At 40.6% G+C, this 21,600-nt stretch overlaps 1 protein-coding gene across 7 annotated transcripts in view; it reads right to left on the bottom strand.

Annotated features, from left to right (window-relative positions):
• Positions 1–21,600, bottom strand: part of Opcml (opioid binding protein/cell adhesion molecule-like) — a 1,111,269-nt gene that overhangs the window by 99,253 nt on the left and 990,416 nt on the right. For all 7 annotated transcript variants that reach the window (XM_063264778.1, XM_063264779.1, XM_063264780.1 and 4 more), the window contains one exon: positions 13,841–13,966. In XM_063264778.1, coding sequence (XP_063120848.1) covers positions 13,841–13,966 — 126 coding nt within the window. The remainder of the gene's footprint in view (positions 1–13,840; positions 13,967–21,600) is intronic.

Raw genomic sequence — 21,600 nt, 5'->3', positions numbered from 1 at the left:
CAAGCAACCAGAGCTTCCAGGGACTAAGCCACTACCTAAAGACTATACATGGACTGACCCTGGACTCTGACCTCATAGGTAGCAATGAATATCCTAGTAAGAGCACCAGTGGAAGGGGAAGCCCTGGGTCCTGCTAAGACTGAACCCCCAGTGAACTAGACTATGGGGGGAGGGCAGCAATGGGGGGAGGGTTGGGAGAGGAACACCCATAAGGAAGGGGAGGGGGGAGGGGGATGTTTGCCCGGAAACCGGGAAAGGGAATAACACTTGAAATGTATATAAGAAATACTCAAGTTAATAAAAAAAAATGAATGAGTGAATGAATATATAACTGAGAGAGGGTTGTATCCAGCTACAAGTAGTTGGACTAGTCTAGACCTCCATCTCTTCCTCTATGATGTGAATATTAGTCAGTTTCCACCTTTGCTTATCTCTCTTGTACCTTTGAGAGAAGACCTTTGTGAACATGCGGTGAGATGAAGTCAAAAGCAGCACACTGATGCCTTTAAAGTATGTCGATGACAACGATGATATCCCTTTGCCTTATCTAATTAGAGAGACATGTATATATAGTCAGTACATGGGGGGGGGTAGGGTCACAAAGACCACAGAAAAAGAAGAAAACTTTGAAAGTACCTATGATCACAGCAATGGATGCAGTGATATGGAATGGGGCTTGATGGAGTAGGTATATTTGTGGGTCCTTCCAGGTACTGGGAATAACATTTCAGCTAGATACCTTATCTATAGGAACTTTATATCATATGCAGAATCAGACACTTTGAAATTACAATTCAGATTTGGAGTGATACGGCCACATTGACTTTGCTCCAACTGTTGCGAAGTGCCTGAATAGGAAATCCAACTGAAAAGACAGCGGAAGCAAGCACTCTTAGTGCAAAGAGAAAGAGGAAGGTGAGCTACAAGAAAGAATGAGGTAGCAGTTGAGGTGCACTGTGACCCAGGATAAAACTCCAGGTGTCTTGCTGCGTGAAGTTCCAGAGCTTCTTGTGGCCCCATGATGCTCTGCAGGAAAGGCTCATTCCTCATTAGCAGCACAAGCAATATACCTACTGCTGGTAAGGGAGAGAAACCCTTTCACCGAAGATGTAATTACTGTATCCGGCTCTGATTGTGTAGGGACAAATAAGCCCAGGCTCGGTGGAGCACGGAGAGCACAGTGGAGAACTGGGATGAGAGGAGTTATGATTGCTATGCTGTGAGGGGCAAAGGTGAGCTGAGCAAAGTGTGAGTGTGTGTGTGTGTGTGTGTGTGTGTGTGTGTGTGTGTGTGTGTGTGTGAAAGAGAGAGAGGTGGGGGATGGTACTGCTGGTTACATCCATTACTTAACCTAGCCTTTTCTTAGGAAGCAAAATCATCCAGAGTATCATTAAATCCAAACTATTTCTGGCACTCCCTGGGGTTTACTCTCAACAATAAGTTATTCTGGAATAAAAAAAAAGAGAGAGAGAGATGAAGAAAAAGAAAAGGAAGAGGTGGTGGTTAGACAAAGAAAAGGCAGAGAAGACTTCTCAGACTGCCTGCACTGACTACTGAGCTGTCCCAGGTGTCTTGTTCTCAGGCTACCCCAGGGACTTGCCGGGAAAGGCTTGGGAGGGGTTCCGATGCCTGTGTGTTAGATGAGAGATCTGACTCCCTCATCTCTTCCCTCAACCCCAGTTCTTGTTAGTGTGTGAGTCAATCACAGCCTCTGGCTGTGAAGCCCACATTCAAAGTGACAATCAACCGGTATTGCTTAATGAGATCAGTTTCCCCTGATCCCATTTACCTCCAGTGGAGGATGCCTCTCCCAGGTTGGAACATTCATAAGAATGGAGAGCCTACTCCAATTAAAATGCTCCAAACAGTACCTCCCTTCTTCCCTTTCCCTCTCTGGATCTCATACTAAGAGAGGCAGCTAATTAACCATGCTCACTGCTTTTAAACTGTGAAGGAAGGAACTTACCCCACTGCTACCATTTCTAGAGTCATTTCTCAAGCTCCAGCAATGTGGGAACACACAGTTAGCACTGTGGGAAGTCCATGATAGCAGGTGCTATGAGGGGGAAGACAGGGAGAAATGGAGCTTCGGAGAATATGGAAGGTCAAAATGTTGGTGTCACAGAGACAAATCTATTCTATGGGGTGCAAAGATCACTTCCCCAACTTACCAATATTGAACTAAATGCGTCAAGTCATCCAATTCTTATTTCCTTTTTGAAAAATTAATACGTTTTCCAGAAGGACCTGAATAGAATAACACCTTCTAGACCATAGAGCGTTCTGATCTAGAAAGCTAGATCAGAGTAAGTTTTAGTGTTGAATGAAGGTGCAATAAATATTGCCTCCATGAGATGACCATCTGCTACAGAATTTTCAGTGACAGGCAGAACCAAGAATGTTGATAGGGAAAGACGGAAAGAACTCATTTTAGAGAAAACACCATTTCTACAACCTTGTCAATAAACCCTGAAATGCTCCCACCCACCCTCTTGGTGTTTTGGCTAAGAATGACCTCTATAGGCCATTTAGTTGAATGCTTAGTTACCAAGGAGTGGAATCCTTTCGTCAGATTAGAAGAATTCGGATGGGTTGGCTAGTTGAAGATAGTATCAGGCCCAATCTCATTGTCTCTCTGACTGTGGGTCAGAATGTAGCTCTCAGCTACTGTTCATGTGCCTGTCTACACGCTGCCTTGCTCCCTGCTATGATGATAATGTACTTAACTTCTGAAACTGTAAGCCAGTCTCCAATTAAATGTTTTATTTTATAGGAATTGCCTTGGTCATGGCATCTCTTTACAGCAGTAGAACTGAGGCTAAGGCAGCCCCACAACCTTTCCTCTGCACATCAGAAGCCTTATCATCCCAACCATCTTTGAACGTAGAACCTGGCCTAGACATGTCACCATTGTGCCTCCCTTTCCTTTGTCCCTGGCATAATATAAGGTGAATATTAGACCATATGCATAAAGTTAATCAATAGGAATTCTTTGACTACATTTGAAATGTAAGGTTTTATGCTTATATTTGGTACTAAGAACATCACACATGTACCAGCTCATATAGTCTACTGAATCTCGAGTGGCCAAGGCACAGGGAAGGAAGAAAGGAAGCATCTAGTCCAAGTGGGGTATATCACCACTAGGAAATGTCAGTTTATCAGCAATTCAGTTAATCAAGACTTACTATCGCTCTTTATGAGGTTTGCCCAGAGCACTGAATGAAGAGGACAAACCCTCTTAGTGTTTAAGCCTCTAAGTGCTATGTCATCCATGCACTCTGTTCATGCGGAGCATGCTAATAAAGCATGCTGCACTCAGCTATATTGAGTTGGTAGGGAAGGATGCCTGTTGAATATCCCGTAACTCAGTGTCAGAGCTGGTGTGTGTGTGTGTGTGTGTGTGTGTGTGTGTGCGCGCGCGTGCCTGCCTGCCTGCCTGCCTGTTCAAATCTAACTGAGTCGGTGAGGTAGATACAGGCCTCTTAACAAGCTACCTGGAACTTCTAATGAAGCCTTCCTTAACCATGATAGGGACACTGATCTTAAAAAGCAATCAGTTACTTCAGCCTATATCTACTCTACCTCTTTCACATGTGGTTCTAACCACATCTCCACTGGGAGATGAGGCTTACTGGTCTCCGTCTTCCACTCTCCTTTTATGTTTAGAACAAGAACTATGTTCTCCTCACCTCTGATACACACTGACCCACTGCAGGGAGAATTTAATTATAGTAAATTCGTATTTGGTTATAAATAGTAGATACCCAGTTTAAAACACCTTAACCAAGAAAGGGTGAGTCCTAGAAACTGGACCATAGGGAGGGAGAGGTTTATAGGAAGAAATACAAATGGTTATAAAAAAATAAATAGCACAGAAAGCCAGTGGTCAAATTTAAAGCCAGGGGTCTTCTCAAAGATTCTCGGGGATGCTCAAGCTAGAAGGAAGAAGGCAGAAGGAAAGGAATAATACTGAGATTCCCTCAACATCTGGCTAAGAGAAGGTGCTCAGTGTGTAAATTAAAACGCATTATCTCCAGGGGTAGCTGTAGTGTGTTGGTGAGGAGCGAGACTGCTTATTATTTTCTATTGAAGCCCACAATTTCAGTTCAGCAGCAAAAGTCACTGTGGACCCACTGCCGAGGCCAATTAGATCTACAGGACTTGTAAAGCTGGTCTCAATTTTATCAGTGTCCGACTGATTTCAATAGCATAGAGAAGGTTTTACAGCAGACAGCAGGCGACACTGGGTGCCTTTCTAATTCCAATTTTTACACTTACCATGATACATGTTAATTTCTATTCTCATATTACAATCTAAAAGTATTTGGAATAGATACTATCAGATTCCATTCTCCTTGCCTCCGTAAAGGAAAAGTATTATTACTAATTCTTTCTGGTTTATAGGTGGAGGAATAGAGGCAAAGCTACGGTCAATTGCCATCAGAGGATGAGTAGATGATAATTAGATGTTTCTAGATAAATCTAGATACAAAATCACATTATTTCCAAGCTTTCTTGAGGTTTATGATGATTTTAGGATGTCTTCAAAATACTAAGCAAAACCCTTAAGTACCTTTGTGCACTATGTTGTCTCTCTGGTTTTGTCTAAGAGAGAATTATTTCTTGCAGATCCAGCTCCCTCTTCCAACTTGAACATGGTGTTTCTTGTCTGGAGGGTGTCTACCCATGGAGCTAACACGTGTTCATATCACTAGCTTTTCCCTAATGGACTTCTATTTATCTTCAAATGTCACCTAAATGTTACCTTCTTGGGGGAAAACTGCCCTGCACTGGGTCATGTTTTCCTGTGTCCCATTCACACCAGTTGTCACACACTGACATGGTAGGTGCTGAGTTACTTGATCACTGGGAATCTCTTCCCTAGATGGTCAGCTTTTTAATTCAGGCGGGACTCACTTCCACCTTATACCCTGCTTGTTGTGTGTGTGAGGAAAAGCAGATATCGTGAATGAAGCCAATGAGTGAGGTAATGAATGAATAAGAAATAAAGACGGAGAAAGCTTGACAGCAAACAGCAGCAACATTGCCAACTCCAATTTTACAGGGAATTAGTTGAGGGTTTCACTTGGTGTGGTACATGTTAAAATCCATTTTTATATTTATCCTCTAAAGAGCCTGATGAAGAGGCTAAACATCACTCCGGTGCAAGCTGAATTTCTAGCTGCTCCATTTCTGACACGCATAGTTTCTCAGCTCAGAGTGGGAAACATAAATAAAAATACTGACTACATATCCAGTGATACACCTCGAGCCACCAAGATTGCTCGCTCCAAGAGGAATCACTTCACTGGGGACTTTAGAAAGGGAAGCCTGGGAAATTACCATCTGTTCTTTAGCGCAGATTCCTCCTCACTAGAGAGGCAGAATGTGGGTTATCCACAAGGAGCTATCTGCCCATGCTTCCCGGCCATTAGGGTTAGTGTTGAACTATGGAAACTGGGTCAGGGACAGCAGGTAGGTAGTGGCATGGGCTGACTGCATCTGTCTGCCAGAATAGCTTACTCTGCCCTCCCCGCTACCCAGGCACCAGATCTTCAGCCTCCCATGGAGGAGATTCTCAGGAATTTATGACTCAATCAACTCACCCAAAAGGAGCATAAATGGGATTAGTTTTAATATTGTTAAGTTGCAAAAATACAGGCATATGTGCATGCCAAAGCGAAATGTACGCAAGCAAAGGGGGGGAACATATGGGCACCCATATGGTGAAAAGCACATTGCTAGACCTTCATACACTTCTCATTTACAACAAGAACCAAAGTTAGCGAACATAAATTTGCTTTGCAAAAATGTGAGAGGAACAGCTTGTTTGCCCATAACTGTTCCACTGAGCAAGATATGTATAACCTTGATTTCTCATCTCAGACACCTCTTTCTCACACTCCAGGGATTAATTAGGCTCTAAACATGACTCCAGATTAGAAACAAAGATCCCGGCCGCCTTGCAGAAAGACAAAGGAGCAGTGGTAAGGACGGATGATGCAGCAGGTCAGCTAATAGGCGATTCCTATCAGTGGCTGGGACTTGGACGTGGGGTGGCTTAGAAGAGAAACAAGGCTGGGAGTTCTCAGGGGGGTTATTTTAATTGAAGCAGAGGAGTAACAGAGACCACCAACAGACAACCGCACGGCTTTGACTTTCATTAGGAGACTGTGCTTTTGTTAGAACAACATGATGTGGAGTTAGAAACACAGTTAGGCTGCGGAAAGGGATGTGGAGGAAGGAAGAAAAAGGCAAGAGTACAGATGATACTCAAGGTTAGTGGGCACCCGTGGGTGCCCCTGATAACAAGCAGAAGTTGATTTAAAGTGCACCGTTCCAGTTTGAAGCCATGGGAACCATTTTTTGTGCAGCACAAAGAGGTCCAGATTCAAAACCCGGAAACTAAGTTCCTTTCATAGGTGTAGAGTGTAGCCAGCTGGGAATCACCCGCCATGCTTTTTTATCTTTGCGTCTCTTTCTATACCCATGGAACAGTCAGGGTATTCCTTCTCTGACCTATTTGGAGAACCGTGACAACCTCACGTGGACGTATACATGTGGAAGTATAAAATGCAGACATGTCTATAAGCATTTATAGTGGTAGATTATTAATGGAAACCTATTAGTTTCATTTTACTTACTAATTTTTGTAGTTTTATTTTGATATAAATAGAAGAAGTTGTAAAGATTAGTTCCATACACTTACCACTGACTTTTCTTAATCATGACATTTTATGTTAATTGAATATGAATATTGATTACATGTACATAGACCTATGTGCATAATTTAATGATGGTGGGAAACTTACATGGTTTTTTTTATGTTTTACATAGTTATTTACATGTGTTTGAAGACTTTATTATGCATTTAGATTCATACAACTCTTGAGGCAATGAAGATGTGACAGGTTCCATACCAAGGCAGTGCCATACTGTTGTCCTCTTCTTTGTCTGCCCCTACTCTTGTTAGTCACTGCTCTGTTTTTTCTGTCATTACACTTTTTCAGTTTTAAGGATTTTATGAGAGTGGGATAATACAGTGTATGACCTGTTCCTACTAAACATCATGCCAAGATTTTATCCTTTCATTCTTTCTAAATTGTCAAGTGAACGAATAAGAGTTTCTTCTTCTTTCTTTGTCTGTGCAGTATTCCATGGTGTGAAAACACCTTAGTTTAGATATCCACCCAATGAAAGAAGAAATTTGGCTTCTTTCCAAATTTGTCTATTATAATAAAGCATCTGTATAAATTTCCAGTTTACAGGTAGAGAACAGAAACACTGACTTAATTAATGACTCAAGAATAAAGGGGCTGGGAAATAAAATTAGTAGCACTTTTCTCTCAGGACTGCTGGGACATTAAATAAATTAAATACAAGACTGGTACTGATGCAGTGGTTATACAGCTAGATAGGGATGAGCAATCTTGGAGGTCATTGGACCCCCTCCATCCTGGTTGACTTTGGACTCTACCCTCTGTTTTCTTGAAAATACCCAAATGGGAAACACCTGCTTTGTCCATCTTTAAGATTTGAAATAGCTTCGTTGAGGCTCAGTGTAGGAAAAATACGTCCTTCTTGTCAAAAGAATTTAACCTGAGTTCTACTTCTCCCAAGTGGAGACATGACATTCTGGCCTGCCCTAAAGATTAGAACATTACATAGTATTGTCTATTCTCTCAGACATTACTGTAGCTGAGCCTGTCAATCATCTGACCCTAAGTCTACACCATCTGTAAAGGTGATTTACCTAGCAACATGCTAGGGAGGTAGGAGCAGTAATTATCCCTTGTTGAGACAATGCATGTACCCTTCCCCACCCCACAACCACTGATGTCGTTGCTTACAGACCTTCTGCCAGGCAGTAATGTTAATAGGTCTGCCCACTTCTCAGAGTTCTGGCTCAAAAGGGATAATGTTTGTTTTTTCCTCTTTCTTTTTCCAACACTGTCCAAAAGACAAAGCATGCATTTCCTGACATTCCAGGCTTTCTCATTATTTCCCTGAAGCCTCTCCACCTCCCCTTTGGAACACGATTGCTTGCTGATGACTATTACTGAGTCTGCCTTCTCTCAGGGACCTTTATTCCAAAGGTATGTTTGTTCTTCTTCCTCCTATCCATCTCCCTCTTCCTAGCAGCCATGGTTTACAATTTGCCTGGCTGTCATTATTCTTTCAAATTAATAAATGATCCTGGAACTTTGTTCTGAATCCATTTTTTAAACTCTATTGTTAACAAGAATATAAAACCATATAAGGAAATTCCATTTTCCTAGTAACACAGTGAACTCCTAACAAGAAGATGCCATATATATATATTCCACAGTCCATGGTCTACAGTGGTGGATACTTGCCATTCATTTTTTTTTAAATCTCACCCCAAACATTATCTGATGAATTTGAGATACATTGGTCCATCCTACAGTGCAAGAAATGGGGATAAGGGGGATGGGTAAAGGGATGTTTCTCATTGATAAGAGCTAAACTCTCAAGCTCAAGTGCAAAACACTGAAGCCTACATATATCCAATGAGATAATGTACTATCTGAAAGGGATGTGTACCTACAAATATGGCCACCCCACACATTTTGCGTGGTAAGGAATTGGTAAGTTGTTTAAGACTTTCTCCCTATGAATTATTAAGCAGCAAATAAAAGACTATGGGTGAAAAGACTATGAGACTAAGTCTGTATACTTCCCAGCTCAGTATTAAGTAGAGAAAACAGAAGATAAAATCACCAAACGAATGAGAACCATGGATGTTGGTTTTGCTAGCACAAGCTCTACCACTATCACAGAAACCATGAATCTAGCAATGCCATGTGTTGAAACAATACCAAATCCTACTTGTTCCTCAGGACCATCAGAATACCTCATCTCCACAGAAACCATGTATCTAGTAATGCCATGTGTTAAAATAATACCAAATCCTACTTGTTCCTCAGGACCATCAGAATACCTCACCTCCACAGAAACTATGTATCTAGCAATGCTATGTGTTAAAACAATACCAAATCCTACTTGTTCCTCAGGACCATCAGACTGCCTCATCTCCTCCAGGAGAGCAGAGGGTCCCCTACTAGTTCTATACTCAGGATCAATTCATTGGGTCACATAGATTTTTTCATTGTGACAAATTAGAAGCAAACAATCCGAAGAAAGGTGGCAGCTAGAAAGTAGGCACACTGACTTCAGGGAGAATTGTCAACTAAACCTGTGATTGGGGCTAAAACAAAAGGAGAATGAGAGAAACAACAGACAGCAGACAGACGGATTTGCATTATTTAAAGGCTATATTCCTAGTTACCGTAGTCCCCGCGTGCCCAGGTATAAACAACTGAAATGTGAAGAGCTATACTACCAAGGCGAGGCTAACTGGTATCCACCTGACTGAAGAATCAGAAGAGAATTCTGCATTTTAAAAAGGGGCTTCCATTAAAATGACTCAAGTCAATGCATAAAGAAGTCAGCTTCAGTTACCTAGAAAATTCTACAAAAATAATTCATCCACTCCTCCCTGAGGTATTACCCTGTATGAGTAGATTGTGTGAGCGACTCACTCACAGGTGAATGGCTGTCATCTTAAAATCTCAGTGGAGGGAGACAGAAGAGAAGACTTTATTATGTTCGCCAAACATCTGGCCTTCCCAAGTATGTCATTAGACACTGGGCCAGGTGTGAGGCATCAGAGTGGATTGCTGTGGTATCACAAGAGGGAAAGAAACTGAGCTCTCTGTAGAATAGCAGTCTATCTATCCTGCGTCTGCTCCCATCCTTGTATCTTTGTATTCACATCACCCTTGCACACAGAAGAGCTATCCCCCTGCTTCTGCTGATCCCAATCACTCTTCTCCTCCTTTGCAGGAAGGAATCAGAAAATAATTCCTGAAACCCAGCTCGTTCACAGCATGCTGCAAGCACACTGGCCGCTTGCCCAGCCACTTTGCTTGCCTGTTTTGGAACATGACTACCCTATTCTGTGGAAGTCAAATCTTTGAGGGAGAAACCCATGAATTATTTTCTTAGCCCTGCGCTGCAGATCACCTTTCATTGGATCTACATTTGCAAAGCTCATTGGGCAAGTGTCTTATTCTCTATCACATCCATATGAATATATTTTTATTAGGAAGTCATTATCTTCTACTTAGAACATTAAGAGTTACTTTTTATATATCAAGATATGCAGTCATAGGCTCGGTGGTTTATGTCTACTTTGCAAACCCAAATGTACATCCCCAGAAAGCTTTTCCTGGAGTGGTCACAGCACATGATCCAGTAGAGTCCAGCCTCCTGGGAAGTACGGTTGGTATCCTGTCTTCTGGAATGCTGTCTCTTGGGATCCTGGTGTAATTTTAATGCAGGAGAGGGAACGGGTCTGGAGGAATTCAGCTCTTTACTCAGGTTTTAAATTAGAGAAGCTGTGAGTCTTTGGGGCCACATCTGGCACCTTGTGGATTCCTCAACCCTCGCAGCTCCTTTTGGAATGCGGACTTATGTAGGTAGAGTTGTCGGTTCTCATGAGAAAATGATTGGGAATTCCACAGTTGCTACAGAGGAATTCCCAGGAATATGGAAGTCTGAAGGATACTTGCATCAAGGGAACTAGATGATACTATTCAAGGCCTCCTCCTCCCATCCCACTTCCAGACCATTTTAAACAAACATTTACCAGGACAGCTATGCCTGAAACCATCCATTGTTCGATTATCCTTTTACGAAATAATCCCATTGCTTTACTTTGAAGTTTATGGTTTTTGTTTGGTTAGTTTTTTTTTCTATCTTTTTCTCATTCTTTTTTTTCAATTTTAGAGATTTCTTGTAGTTTTGGACATTACATGCTAGCATTGTTAGTCTTCTATGTGATAATTGATGTACACATTCACTTATTTTTTACCTTTTCCCATGATTTCTAAGAACTGGCTGCATGTACTCAGTCCCATTTTATGACTTTGGGCTTCAAATTCAGAGCCTTGGACATATTAGCCACATCCATGTTCTACTACTAATATACACCCTCGATTAGACTTGCATATTAAAACCTAAGCATGAATATTATTCTTAGTCCTTAATCATCTCTTCATTGAAATATTTTTTCTAAATGGTTTACTTAGGCCAATTACGTAAGTCCATAATTTAAGACATATATTTCAGAAACTGCATTAGTCTTTGGGGAAAAGAGCTGTTCAGTGAATTAATCCTCATGTGTAACACCATTGGAAAGTAAAAAGAAATGGGATTGTAACCTTTATTTTGTACTCCTCCATTCTCAAACAACACTTTGTTCTTCCCTCAGTATGCCGTTTGGTGCTCACAGGTACTGGCTGTTTCTCTAAAGCTTCAGAACAACTCCCTAACTTCAAGTAGAGATCAACATTTTTTTTTTCAAACAGAGAAGACAGTGGGTCCATGCTTCGGATGCAAATTTCAAACTTGCAAACTCTCCAGATGTTTTAAAACTTCAGAGACAATGCCTTGAGTTGAACTGTTTAAATGCCATTGCAAGCAGATAAGCAAAGACAATGGTAGCCATGAAAGCTGGTGAACCAACGGCCTGGAAACAAAGCCTTGCTCACAGTGGAGCGCAGTCCTGGAGACGAAAGGCGCACAGGCAACATTTAAATTTAGAATTTGCTGGGGTTTTTTTCTCTGACACTGAATTGCAACTATTAAACTATATAAAAGGTTGGGAGATGAATGAACCTCTCTCTCTCTCTCATTTTTTTTAAAGGGGGAAGGAACTCTTACCAGTATACCATTAGAAAGAATTGCTTCAAAACACTTACACAAAGTCAAAATGCCTTTTACAACATTTCCAGGCTTAGAGTTATATAGTTGGGATCAAATAAGTATATTCTTGGATTTAAAGCATTTATAAATACATCCAACTTTACAAAATGCATAGAAATTGGTCTCCTGGTTAGACATATTCTTGTCGATCACATAAAGCGTAAATTCTCTCTAGTGTTAGACAAAAGTCACCCGGGGCTCTTACCTTTAGGGACCCGCACTCTGGTTGCACTTACATCAAAGCTGAGCTCTGCAATGCCCACTGGGTGTGTGTTTTAATGCTTTTGTTGGTGTTATAATATGAAAATTTGAGGTTTCAATATCTGGAGTCTTTATACGAAATGTTGAGCAGATTTATTAGCATTATCTTTCTTTAGAAAAAGTGAGGGGTGGAAAAAATTTTCTTACTTTGTGTGGAAGAAAACAGCTTAGGCAATGCTTCCCACTAACAAAGCATCTCTTTTTTGGAGTTCCTGATATGACTGATGTCCTGAATTAGGAGAAGGCATCGGAACATTATTCCTTATATTCTGGATACTTCAAATTTTGTTAGAATCTTATTTACACTCAGGATTTACTTTTAGTGTAAAGTTATACTTATTTTGACTTCTGAGGCCAACTTTCTCACCAATGCTTGATATTCTCAGTCTATTGAGTTTTGATCTTTCTGGTAGTTCTACCATAGTGGTATCTCATGGTGCTACCATAGTGGTGTTATCTCATGCTCTCCCATAGTAGGTACCCAGGGCTCTCCCATAGTAGTATCCCATGGCTCTCCCATAGTGGTATCTCATGGCTCTACCACAGTGATATCTCATTTTGGTTTGATTGTTATTTCTATGACAGTGATGTGGGACAGATTTTCATGTCCTTTGTTTACTGTTCATGCATCAGTTTTGATCATTTTTAGGTAGGCTGCTATGATCATGTGTTAGAAATTATCATATACAGTTGTTACTATTACCTTGTCAGAAATCAGTACATTTTTTCCAAAGAGTTTTAAAAACTGATTTCTATTTTTTTAATTGATTTCATGTATTTCTAATCAACTTGAAGTTTTGATGAAATTGGGCTCTTTATAAAGGCAATCAGGTAAAACAAACAAATAAACAAGAAGTGGTTAATTACTATGATCCCTATAGGATTTGGCTAATCTTATAAAAAGGGGAAGTTTGCATAACTCACACATATGGAGAATGCTACTGAGGATGAAGGCAGAGGTCTAAGAGACACATTTACAAACTAAGGCATATCCATGATTGATAGAGAAAAGGGGAGGGAGGAATGAACTAGATCCTCCATTACAGCTAAGGAAAGGAGCCAACCTGGCCATGATTTGACCTTTGACACACAGCCTTCAGCAGTGGGAAGGAATACATTTTTATTTAAGTCATGAAGGTTTTTATACTTACCTAGGACAGCCCTGGGAAACTCAAGGAAGTCTGCTGTGTTTTCTTTCCTTCTCAGAGAGGGAATTTTGTATTATGGAGATCTCTGACTTTTCTCAAGGTTACTAAAATTTACTTGCTTGCTTTCTCTTAGATGTACATTAGTTTTACATTACACACAGGCATATGTGTATTTTCCTAGTCACTGGTTTCACGTTCGGGTTTTCTAATGCCTGAGGGAGCACTTGTTTCTTGTATATTCTCAAGAATCAATCACAGTTTCTGGAAACAGTATAATATATCAGATGGCTCTGTGCCCATTCTTGAAAGTTCAAGTTGGAGCAAGTTTTATTTCCAAGGAGATAAGGACCTATGTCCTTTAGATTTCCTTCATACTAAGTTAGAGTTAGTGGTAACTGATGTTTTAATAACAATTACTGAGCACCCAGCAAGGTCATGCTCAGTGCAGTACCCCACTCTACTCCCCCTCTCCCCCTCAGGGTGAACTCTGTGTTCAGAGCCAACAGGTATGGTCCTGAGATGATATATTGATGCCCTCACATACAATGTTATTTTCTGGTTGCTGATCTCCCTTTAGCATGAAGACCAAGCCAGCCTTTATAATACACTCTCAAAACTTTGCATGGAAAATACTTTACCCTTGACTGACAGGTGTCGCCATGTCACTGTTGGTTCTGGTCTGCCAATTGCGAGACATAACAGGGTCACACTGCTTCCTTCATTCACAGTAATGTCTGAAGAGATGTTCATTATCTGGGGAGGAACTATAAAGAAACACAGGAGAGAACAAAAAAAATCTGAGAATGGTTCTTTGTGCTTAAAAAAAGAGCTATCAGCCTATAAATATAACATATTATATGTTTGTATGATGAACATCATTTTAATCCTTTGCTTGTCCTGGCAAAGATCTGATAAATGACACCATTTATAGAATGTGTCTAACAGAAAAACACATTGTTGTGCCCTGCTGAGAGAACACACATTCTTGTGTGTATATGGTGGTGGCCTTGGCAGAAGATCTGAAGATCTGGGAATAACCACTTATTTAATTAGAGGCAAAGTCAAAGGTAAAACATAAGGACCTAAGAGAGTCCCTCTTTACCCATAGACTCTTTTCTTCTTTACATAGTTTCCAGTCACATAAGTGAAAGTGAGTAATTGGATGTGTATTTCCTACAAACAAGAAAGATATTTCCAAAGCAATTGGCAATCATCACAACCAGAATGTTTCCATTGAGCCAAACAAGGATCCTTCAGACCAAATGTAAATTTTGCTAATCGTTGTTCTTAATTTTTTTGAAAACTTTATACATACATCTCATGTGGTTTTGATCAAACATACCCCATACTCCTCTCTATTTTCTCCCCCTCCTCCCTACCACCTTTCCCTTGTAACTTTATGAGCTCTTCTGCTCTTCTCTATTTAAAAACAAACAAACAAACAACAAACAACCTACTGAGTCTGTTTATTGCTCTCTGTAGATGGGTGTAGGATCATCTACTAGAGCATGGAGTCATTTAGGGGCTACATACTTGAAGCAAACATATTCTCTTCTCTTAGGAGTTATCAATTGTCAATAGCTTCTGAACTAGTGCTGGGAACCTCGGCTAGTTTCAGTTAAGATGTACAAGGATCCTGTTATGCATGGAAAATAGTTTACCTATTAACTTCCTTTGGCTCTTACAATATTTCCACCCTCTCCTTTGTGATGATTTCTGAGCCTTGGGAGATGGGGTTACCATAGAAATATCTCACTTAGAGTTGAGTACTCCATAGCTTTTGTATTCTCTGCATATTAGTCAGTTGTGGGTCTCTGTGTTTAGGGGAATGTTAAACATCTTCTGCTAAAAGAAGTTTCTCTGATAGGTATTGAGAGATCTACTGATCAATGGATATCAAATAATAACTTAGGGATCAGTTTATTACTATGTCCTTTTAGTAGAATAGTAGTATTAGGGTCTTCTCTAGGGCTTATGACATAGCCTTTCATGTCTTCCCCCCTCTAATTAACAAACAGTACAAGGTATGAGTTTGGTCTTGTGAAGTAGACTTTAAATGTAATCAGTAAGTGGTTGGTAGCTTCTGTAAGTTTTGTGCCAGTGAGCATATCTTATTAGGTTGGTTACTGTAGTTCACAGGTTTCACAGCTAGATAAGTGTTGAATTCTGTTCCCTTGATATTGTAAGCACAACCTTCCAGTACTATGACAGTCAGCCAGTAGAAAGGAAACTTTTAGGTAGGTCAGTAGCAGCCTGATTTCTCCATATTCTATGACCCAGTCTGTGGTATCTTTGGCAATAGGGCTATAACATGCAGTTCTAGAGGATAACCAAGAACAACAGCAATAGCTTGGAGTGTTTTTATGTGAGGAGAAGTCTATGACCCCAGTGAACAACAACTCAAAAAGAGGTAACTTATAACAGATCATTGGCTTTTTATTTGGAAGCATATGGTATCTGGGAGTGGCATTGTCCCACCATTATGGGACTAACTCCATTTCAACTCTTTTCCTATATGTACATGTATGCAGTTTAGAAGACGTCTAGAGTAGTAGGACTCTGTATAGCATTTTCAAAGATTTCTTTAGTATTAATTATCCCTCCCCATGCTCCTCTAACCTGCTTTCCTTTCTTCATCCCGTTTAACCCCTTTGTTTCATTATTACCATTTCACCTTCATCCTGAAACTTTCTATTGATTTCTTGACTATTAGTAGTATTCTCATTGAGACCAACAAGTCAAGCATTAAAATTCTCCATTGCTATTGTCATCTTAATATTGTATGGCTATCCCTTGGTTCTTGTTGGAGTTATGACAAATAAACATAATTGTAAATTTTAAATTTCATTAAGTTAAAATACAATGAATGGACAAAACCTACCAAGCATTATCGCTCAGAAACCCCATGAAACATGAGGGATTGGTGTGTCCCTTCTTCACCATGTGGTAGATCTGGAGCTATGGATCACTGCCATTGCCCGGCAGAGTGAAATAGTTGCACAGCAAATAACACTAGCTTAGGAAAGACCTCAGACCAAAATTTGGATCCAAACTTCTACAGCATGAGAAATAATATTGGAAAATTTCAAAGAGAACCTAGTAAGCCAGGACTTATCTGTGGTATGAAGGGGAATTAATTTTCGTGTTACGCTATCCCATCAGTTAGAGGCAGGGTTCTGGAGTTCAATTTCTCACCTACTGTATGATCTTAATCAGTAATTTACTTTCATGCATTTGAACTCTGGTGCCTCACCTGTGAACTGGTAGGTGCTTCGTTGCCTGATTTTAAGTGCTGTCTTAGCAGAGTGGCTGAAGTAAAGTAAGTACGCAGGAAGTATTGGTTGCTATGGCAGCAACAAAAACGCTGTTGCTGATTACTGCTCAAGCAATAATAAATAACATTGCAAGATTCTTTCCATCTCTTGGAGTAGAGGATGTCCATGGATCTTCGGCACTTCAGGGTACAATGTCACCCTTTAGTTTACTGATTATTTTCATCAACCTTCTGGCCTTAATTATCAACTTCACTAAAAGCTCAGGATAGGAAAATATATACAGTCCACATCAACTCCTATCATCATTTTCTCCTTGGGTTTCTAATCAATTCGCAATAGACATCTACAATGGACTCTCTCCTGGAACTTTGCAGGTGGTCATTTTGCATGTCTAAGTCCATCTAATCTAGCTTTTTCCATCACGTAGCCAGCATGACCTCTCGAGGTAATGATGGAATTAGTCTGTTCCTCTACTGACTCTTTCAGTCCCAGGTAGAGCAATCAAGTTCCTCTGTGTATGTGGAGCCTCTGCCGTCGGACTATAGCCCGTCAACTATAGAAACTGTCAAGTACACCACACACCGCAGACCTTCATGCCCTTGGATTGCATCATACAGATGCCCATGCTCTTGGATTGTGTCAGGGTCTTGGGGTACCTGGAAGACTTTTCTATTTCTCCTTCTTTCTCATCCCTTTCCTTTACAGGCTTGGCTTATCTTTAGAAAACCACTCAAAATGCCACCTTCCTTCTGCTGCCCCTCCTTATGTGTCCCCCAATACTAAAGCCATCCTTACTGTGCCATTTCATCCAAGCCAGGCTCAGGAAGATGACAAAGCCAGCTGTTTTGCAGCTAGAACATCACCCTGTCTCTTTCCCTGGGGACTAAATGCATGAGGGATTTCTGCATCCTGGACTTAGAGGCTGTTAAGAACATGCACTGAGTTCCTCTCTGAGAGGAGGATTCAGAAAACAGGCTGAACAGAATTCCAAACCTCAGGATAAAAGCTTTCAGATTCCTTCCCATTCCCCCTTCCCTACCCCAGTCATCAGAATCAAAAGAGAGAGAAGAGGCACCACGCCTATAGTCCTGTTGATTTATTTGTATTGCCACTTTAATTATGAATTATTAACTATCAAAGGAGCAGCTGATTCACTGGTCAATTCTAAACCACCCAATTCCTTGGCAGATGAGAATTCAGCCTGATGCTCAACCCTGATAACCCTGATAAGCCTGCAGTTTCACAGTGCTGAGACCTCACAGGTGAGACTTTTCAAGGAGAAGTCATAAGTAACCAGCAGAAGGTTTGAGCTCTTAAGGGAATCCACATTAGCAAATAAATAAAAATTGCTTAGCTTATAAATCTGCCATATCAGGGGTTATTTCTACTTTAGGAATTGCCCTGAAATTTCAGTGCACATATTTTACCAAAATACACACTGGGAAAAAATAGTGTACTTTCCACCTGTACGGCATACTCGGGAGAAAATGGTTCTGCCTGTTTTCCGGTAATTTTTTTTAGCTTGTTAAAAAAAATAGGTCTGAGCATAGAAATATCAATACATGTTTCCTCATTCCTATCAAGCAACAACTTCTGTGCAGTCTCAAAATATTTGTAATATACTATGTCCTTTAGCTAGAAATGCTTGGCCATTTTAAGGCCTCTTTATGAAGACCCCACAGTCTCTCTGGAAGGAATATAGACACAGTCTACAAAAACATGGCTGTGACTTATTAAGTCACTCAATATCTATGATACCTTGGGATGGAACTCCCAAAACAGCATCCATTGTAGAGGTGGGATTTTCACTCCTGTGGTCTTTCCTGTGCTAGTTTGAAGGGTTTAGGAAAAATGGTGCTAGGATGATTGGGTAGCAGCTTAGTATGACCTCCACAGTTCCCAGGTAGATACCAGGTCAATATCACTCATTAGAAACAAGCTTCTTAGAGTGGAGGTCCAAGGCAAACCAGACAGTTCCACTCTGCCAGGCAGCGCTATCTGTCATTCCTGGTAAATAAAGGGGAGTCTGTCATTTTCTCAAAGGAAGAGTGATAAACTCTGACACAGCGTGTAGATCATCAATAAGACAGAAGTGAAGTGATTTGGAAGGAACAAAGTCCCTTTGGGTCACAGTTATGAAACACTTGGTAGACAACATCAGTATCTCTATCTGTTCAAAGTGTTTTGCACGTTATTGGTCTCGTGGCCTCCTAAAAATTATAAAATAGTGATTAAAATGAAGAGCTGAGGCATAGAGAGTGTTCATTAAAGTATCTCAGGTCATATAGGTTTATGCTGTTTTCTTTTGGTTTAATATCGTTATTTCTCCAAATATAATATGTCCATAAACCCTTGCTCTTTAGCTTTCTTGGCTTTGCCCCTTTCTCCAGGCCCCAGCCCTCAAAGCACTTTCCACAGTGAACCACTTCTGCATCGAAACACCTCCAGCTCATTGGCAAGTCATTGGCAGCTTGAGTACGTCTTAGCCATCCTTGCTCCTCCAAGCCCATGTCTGTTGCTTGCCCACTGAACTGTTCAGTATCTCTAATGCAATTTTTACTCTGAATTGATCTTAGTAATATCATGAAGTTCTATCCTTGCTTCTGTGTTAACTTCTGAAGATAATAAAAATGTCACTTGGGAATACTTTCAAATGCTTCTTTACATTTGGAGAACTGATCTGTGTTCAATGACAATAACAATCTGCCACAAATGAGTCTTAATATTCAGCTAGTATTGATAAATAATGAAACAAAACACAAAGAAATAAATGACAATCTTAATTTGAAATGCCCAGACTGCACATAGTAAATGGCAGGGCAGTGAACTTGTAACTTGAGGATTTCAAACAATATATTTTCAAGTCCTACGATAGATGTTTTTGGTTTTCCCTGCTGGTGGACCAGGACTCCCCCCCCCCCCCCAGTGACAATGAGAGTTATGGCTTTAATGTGAAATTTTTCCTATAAGCACATGTGTTTGAACATTTGGTCTTAGGCTAATGGTGTTGTCTAAGGTGACATAACCTTTGGGACATAAATCCTGGTAGGCTGATGGAGTTCATTAAGGCAGGTCTTGTGGCTTGTACTGCATCCCTAATTTTAGTGTTATGACTCTTCTTTCTGTCCGTTGCCATGGACCAAGTGATCCTGCTTACTTTTTCTTTCTCTTCATGATGAATTATACCTTTCAGGTAATTCAAACCTTTTGACATTCTGATAAAGATGTTGTTATCTACAAAATTTGCACCAAAGAACCATGTAGTCAAGTTACAGATATATCAGTTTAAAAAAAAATCTCATGTTTTAAGTGTATTTTTGGTTTCATGTTGGGCTGTACTCACAGAACCCATGGACACATGTGGCCTATTGGATACATGTGCTTGAATGAAAATAAATCCCATGTCCTTTAAATCGCTTCTGCCAATGAAAAGAAAAGTGACTAATATCGCAGATGACCACAGGGCATTCACACAGGTTTGCAGGCTGCTCAGTGCATATCTGGAGACACTCTGAGCTATCTATCATTAATACTACTTATCGGCAGACAATGTTTAAAAGGCTGCAATCAAATATCCTATGGAACCATTGGATTACAGAGGGTTTTTGAGTTCCATGCTACCATGAGGTATATACCCAACCTCTGTACCTACGTCATAACCACCTGCTTTACTTTAGATACTTCAAATGTCATCTGGAACCTGGTCATTCATCTTCAAACCCACTACCATTGACTTAACTGACAGTTCTCATCTTCTCTGGCTTAAAAGATTACAAAAATTAGTCATGGTCTACTTATTACTACCATAGCCAACAATCTCTGAATGCTCACCAGTTACTGTAATCACTGTGTTTCGATCCAAATCCTATAATATGATACCCAGCTGTGCTGCCCAGCAGACACAGTGTGGAGTTCTTCACAGGATTTGTTTGCTCAGCATCACTCAGTCTGTCTGCAGTCTCACTGACAGCTTCCTTGTCTCTGACTACTGAGCGCTACTCTCATTCTGTGCTTTTCTCTACACTTCCCTCTGGCTGAAAATGCAGTCATGTGTTTGTGCTCCAGAGCCAGTCATCCTCCAACCCCTGACTAAGACCGTAATCCTTTAATGAGGCCAAGTTTCTCTCCAAGTTCTACCAAGGCATTCTTTAGCATCCTGATTACATTTGCAACTGAACTCAGTCTCATGGCCAGGGTCTCTTATATCTCTCCTTGTGACGCTGTTATACAATGTAATGCTTGGTATATACTCTAACCCCCTTAGAATTAACACATAGATGTAGACGAATACTTTTCCAAGTTGAGGATTTTTTTTTTTTATGTATCAAGCATATCATATCCCAGAGACCTGACTATTGTTCCTCAGTTGCCTCTCCCTGAAATACTCAAGACCTTACCCCACTCTTGTAAGTTCTCCTTGTGGGACCAGTTGTAGTCCGAGTCTTCGCTTATGACTCCAGCTCTTCCCAAACTGCTTGTCTAATTCAGGCCTTTTTGTTGCAGTTCTTCTTAACATTCAAATTTCCCTCTATGATACTTGGATGTTTGTGCTTTTGTATTCATTGACAGAACCTGCTCATTTGTCTCTGCACTGCGCTTTAAGCATAGACTTTATAAAACACCATGGACCCCATACTTAGAGCTGCTTAACATATAAGGAAACCTTGTTGAGTAAGTAAATATCTACCATAGACTTATGTTTTGTAGATCGTTATGCTCTTGTGAGAAAGCAAGCTTGAGTTAGAAATGGCTTACTTGAAGGTGAAGCAAAGGTGAAGCTTCTTTTCTACAAAGCCAACAGGGATGACATGAGGTGTTTTTGCATATTTTATCCTCTCTCTGCAAAACATGGCCACAATAGGGAAGGTCTTATGTTCCTCACTCAGGTTCAGGAGTCCAGGAGCTCCCCATAGCCTGCGTAACTTTAGCCCATCTCCTCCCAGACTCTGACTTGCCATCTGTAAAGCAAAGCTGATAAAGTCTGCCTCTCCTGATTGTCCTACAAAGTAAACATGACTTTACACAGCACACCAGCACAGTGCCTGGAAATATGTCAGTGCTTATCAAATGCAAGCCTCAGTCAGTCGGTCCGGTGTTCATGGCAGATCCTGTTTGTATCATTT

Source organism: Rattus norvegicus, chromosome 8 (assembly GCF_036323735.1).
Source record: "Rattus norvegicus strain BN/NHsdMcwi chromosome 8, GRCr8, whole genome shotgun sequence".
In the NCBI taxonomy this organism is placed as follows: domain Eukaryota; kingdom Metazoa; phylum Chordata; class Mammalia; order Rodentia; family Muridae; genus Rattus; species Rattus norvegicus.
Note: the sequence above shows the minus strand (reverse complement) of the source record. Positions and strands in the feature narration are given on the sequence as shown.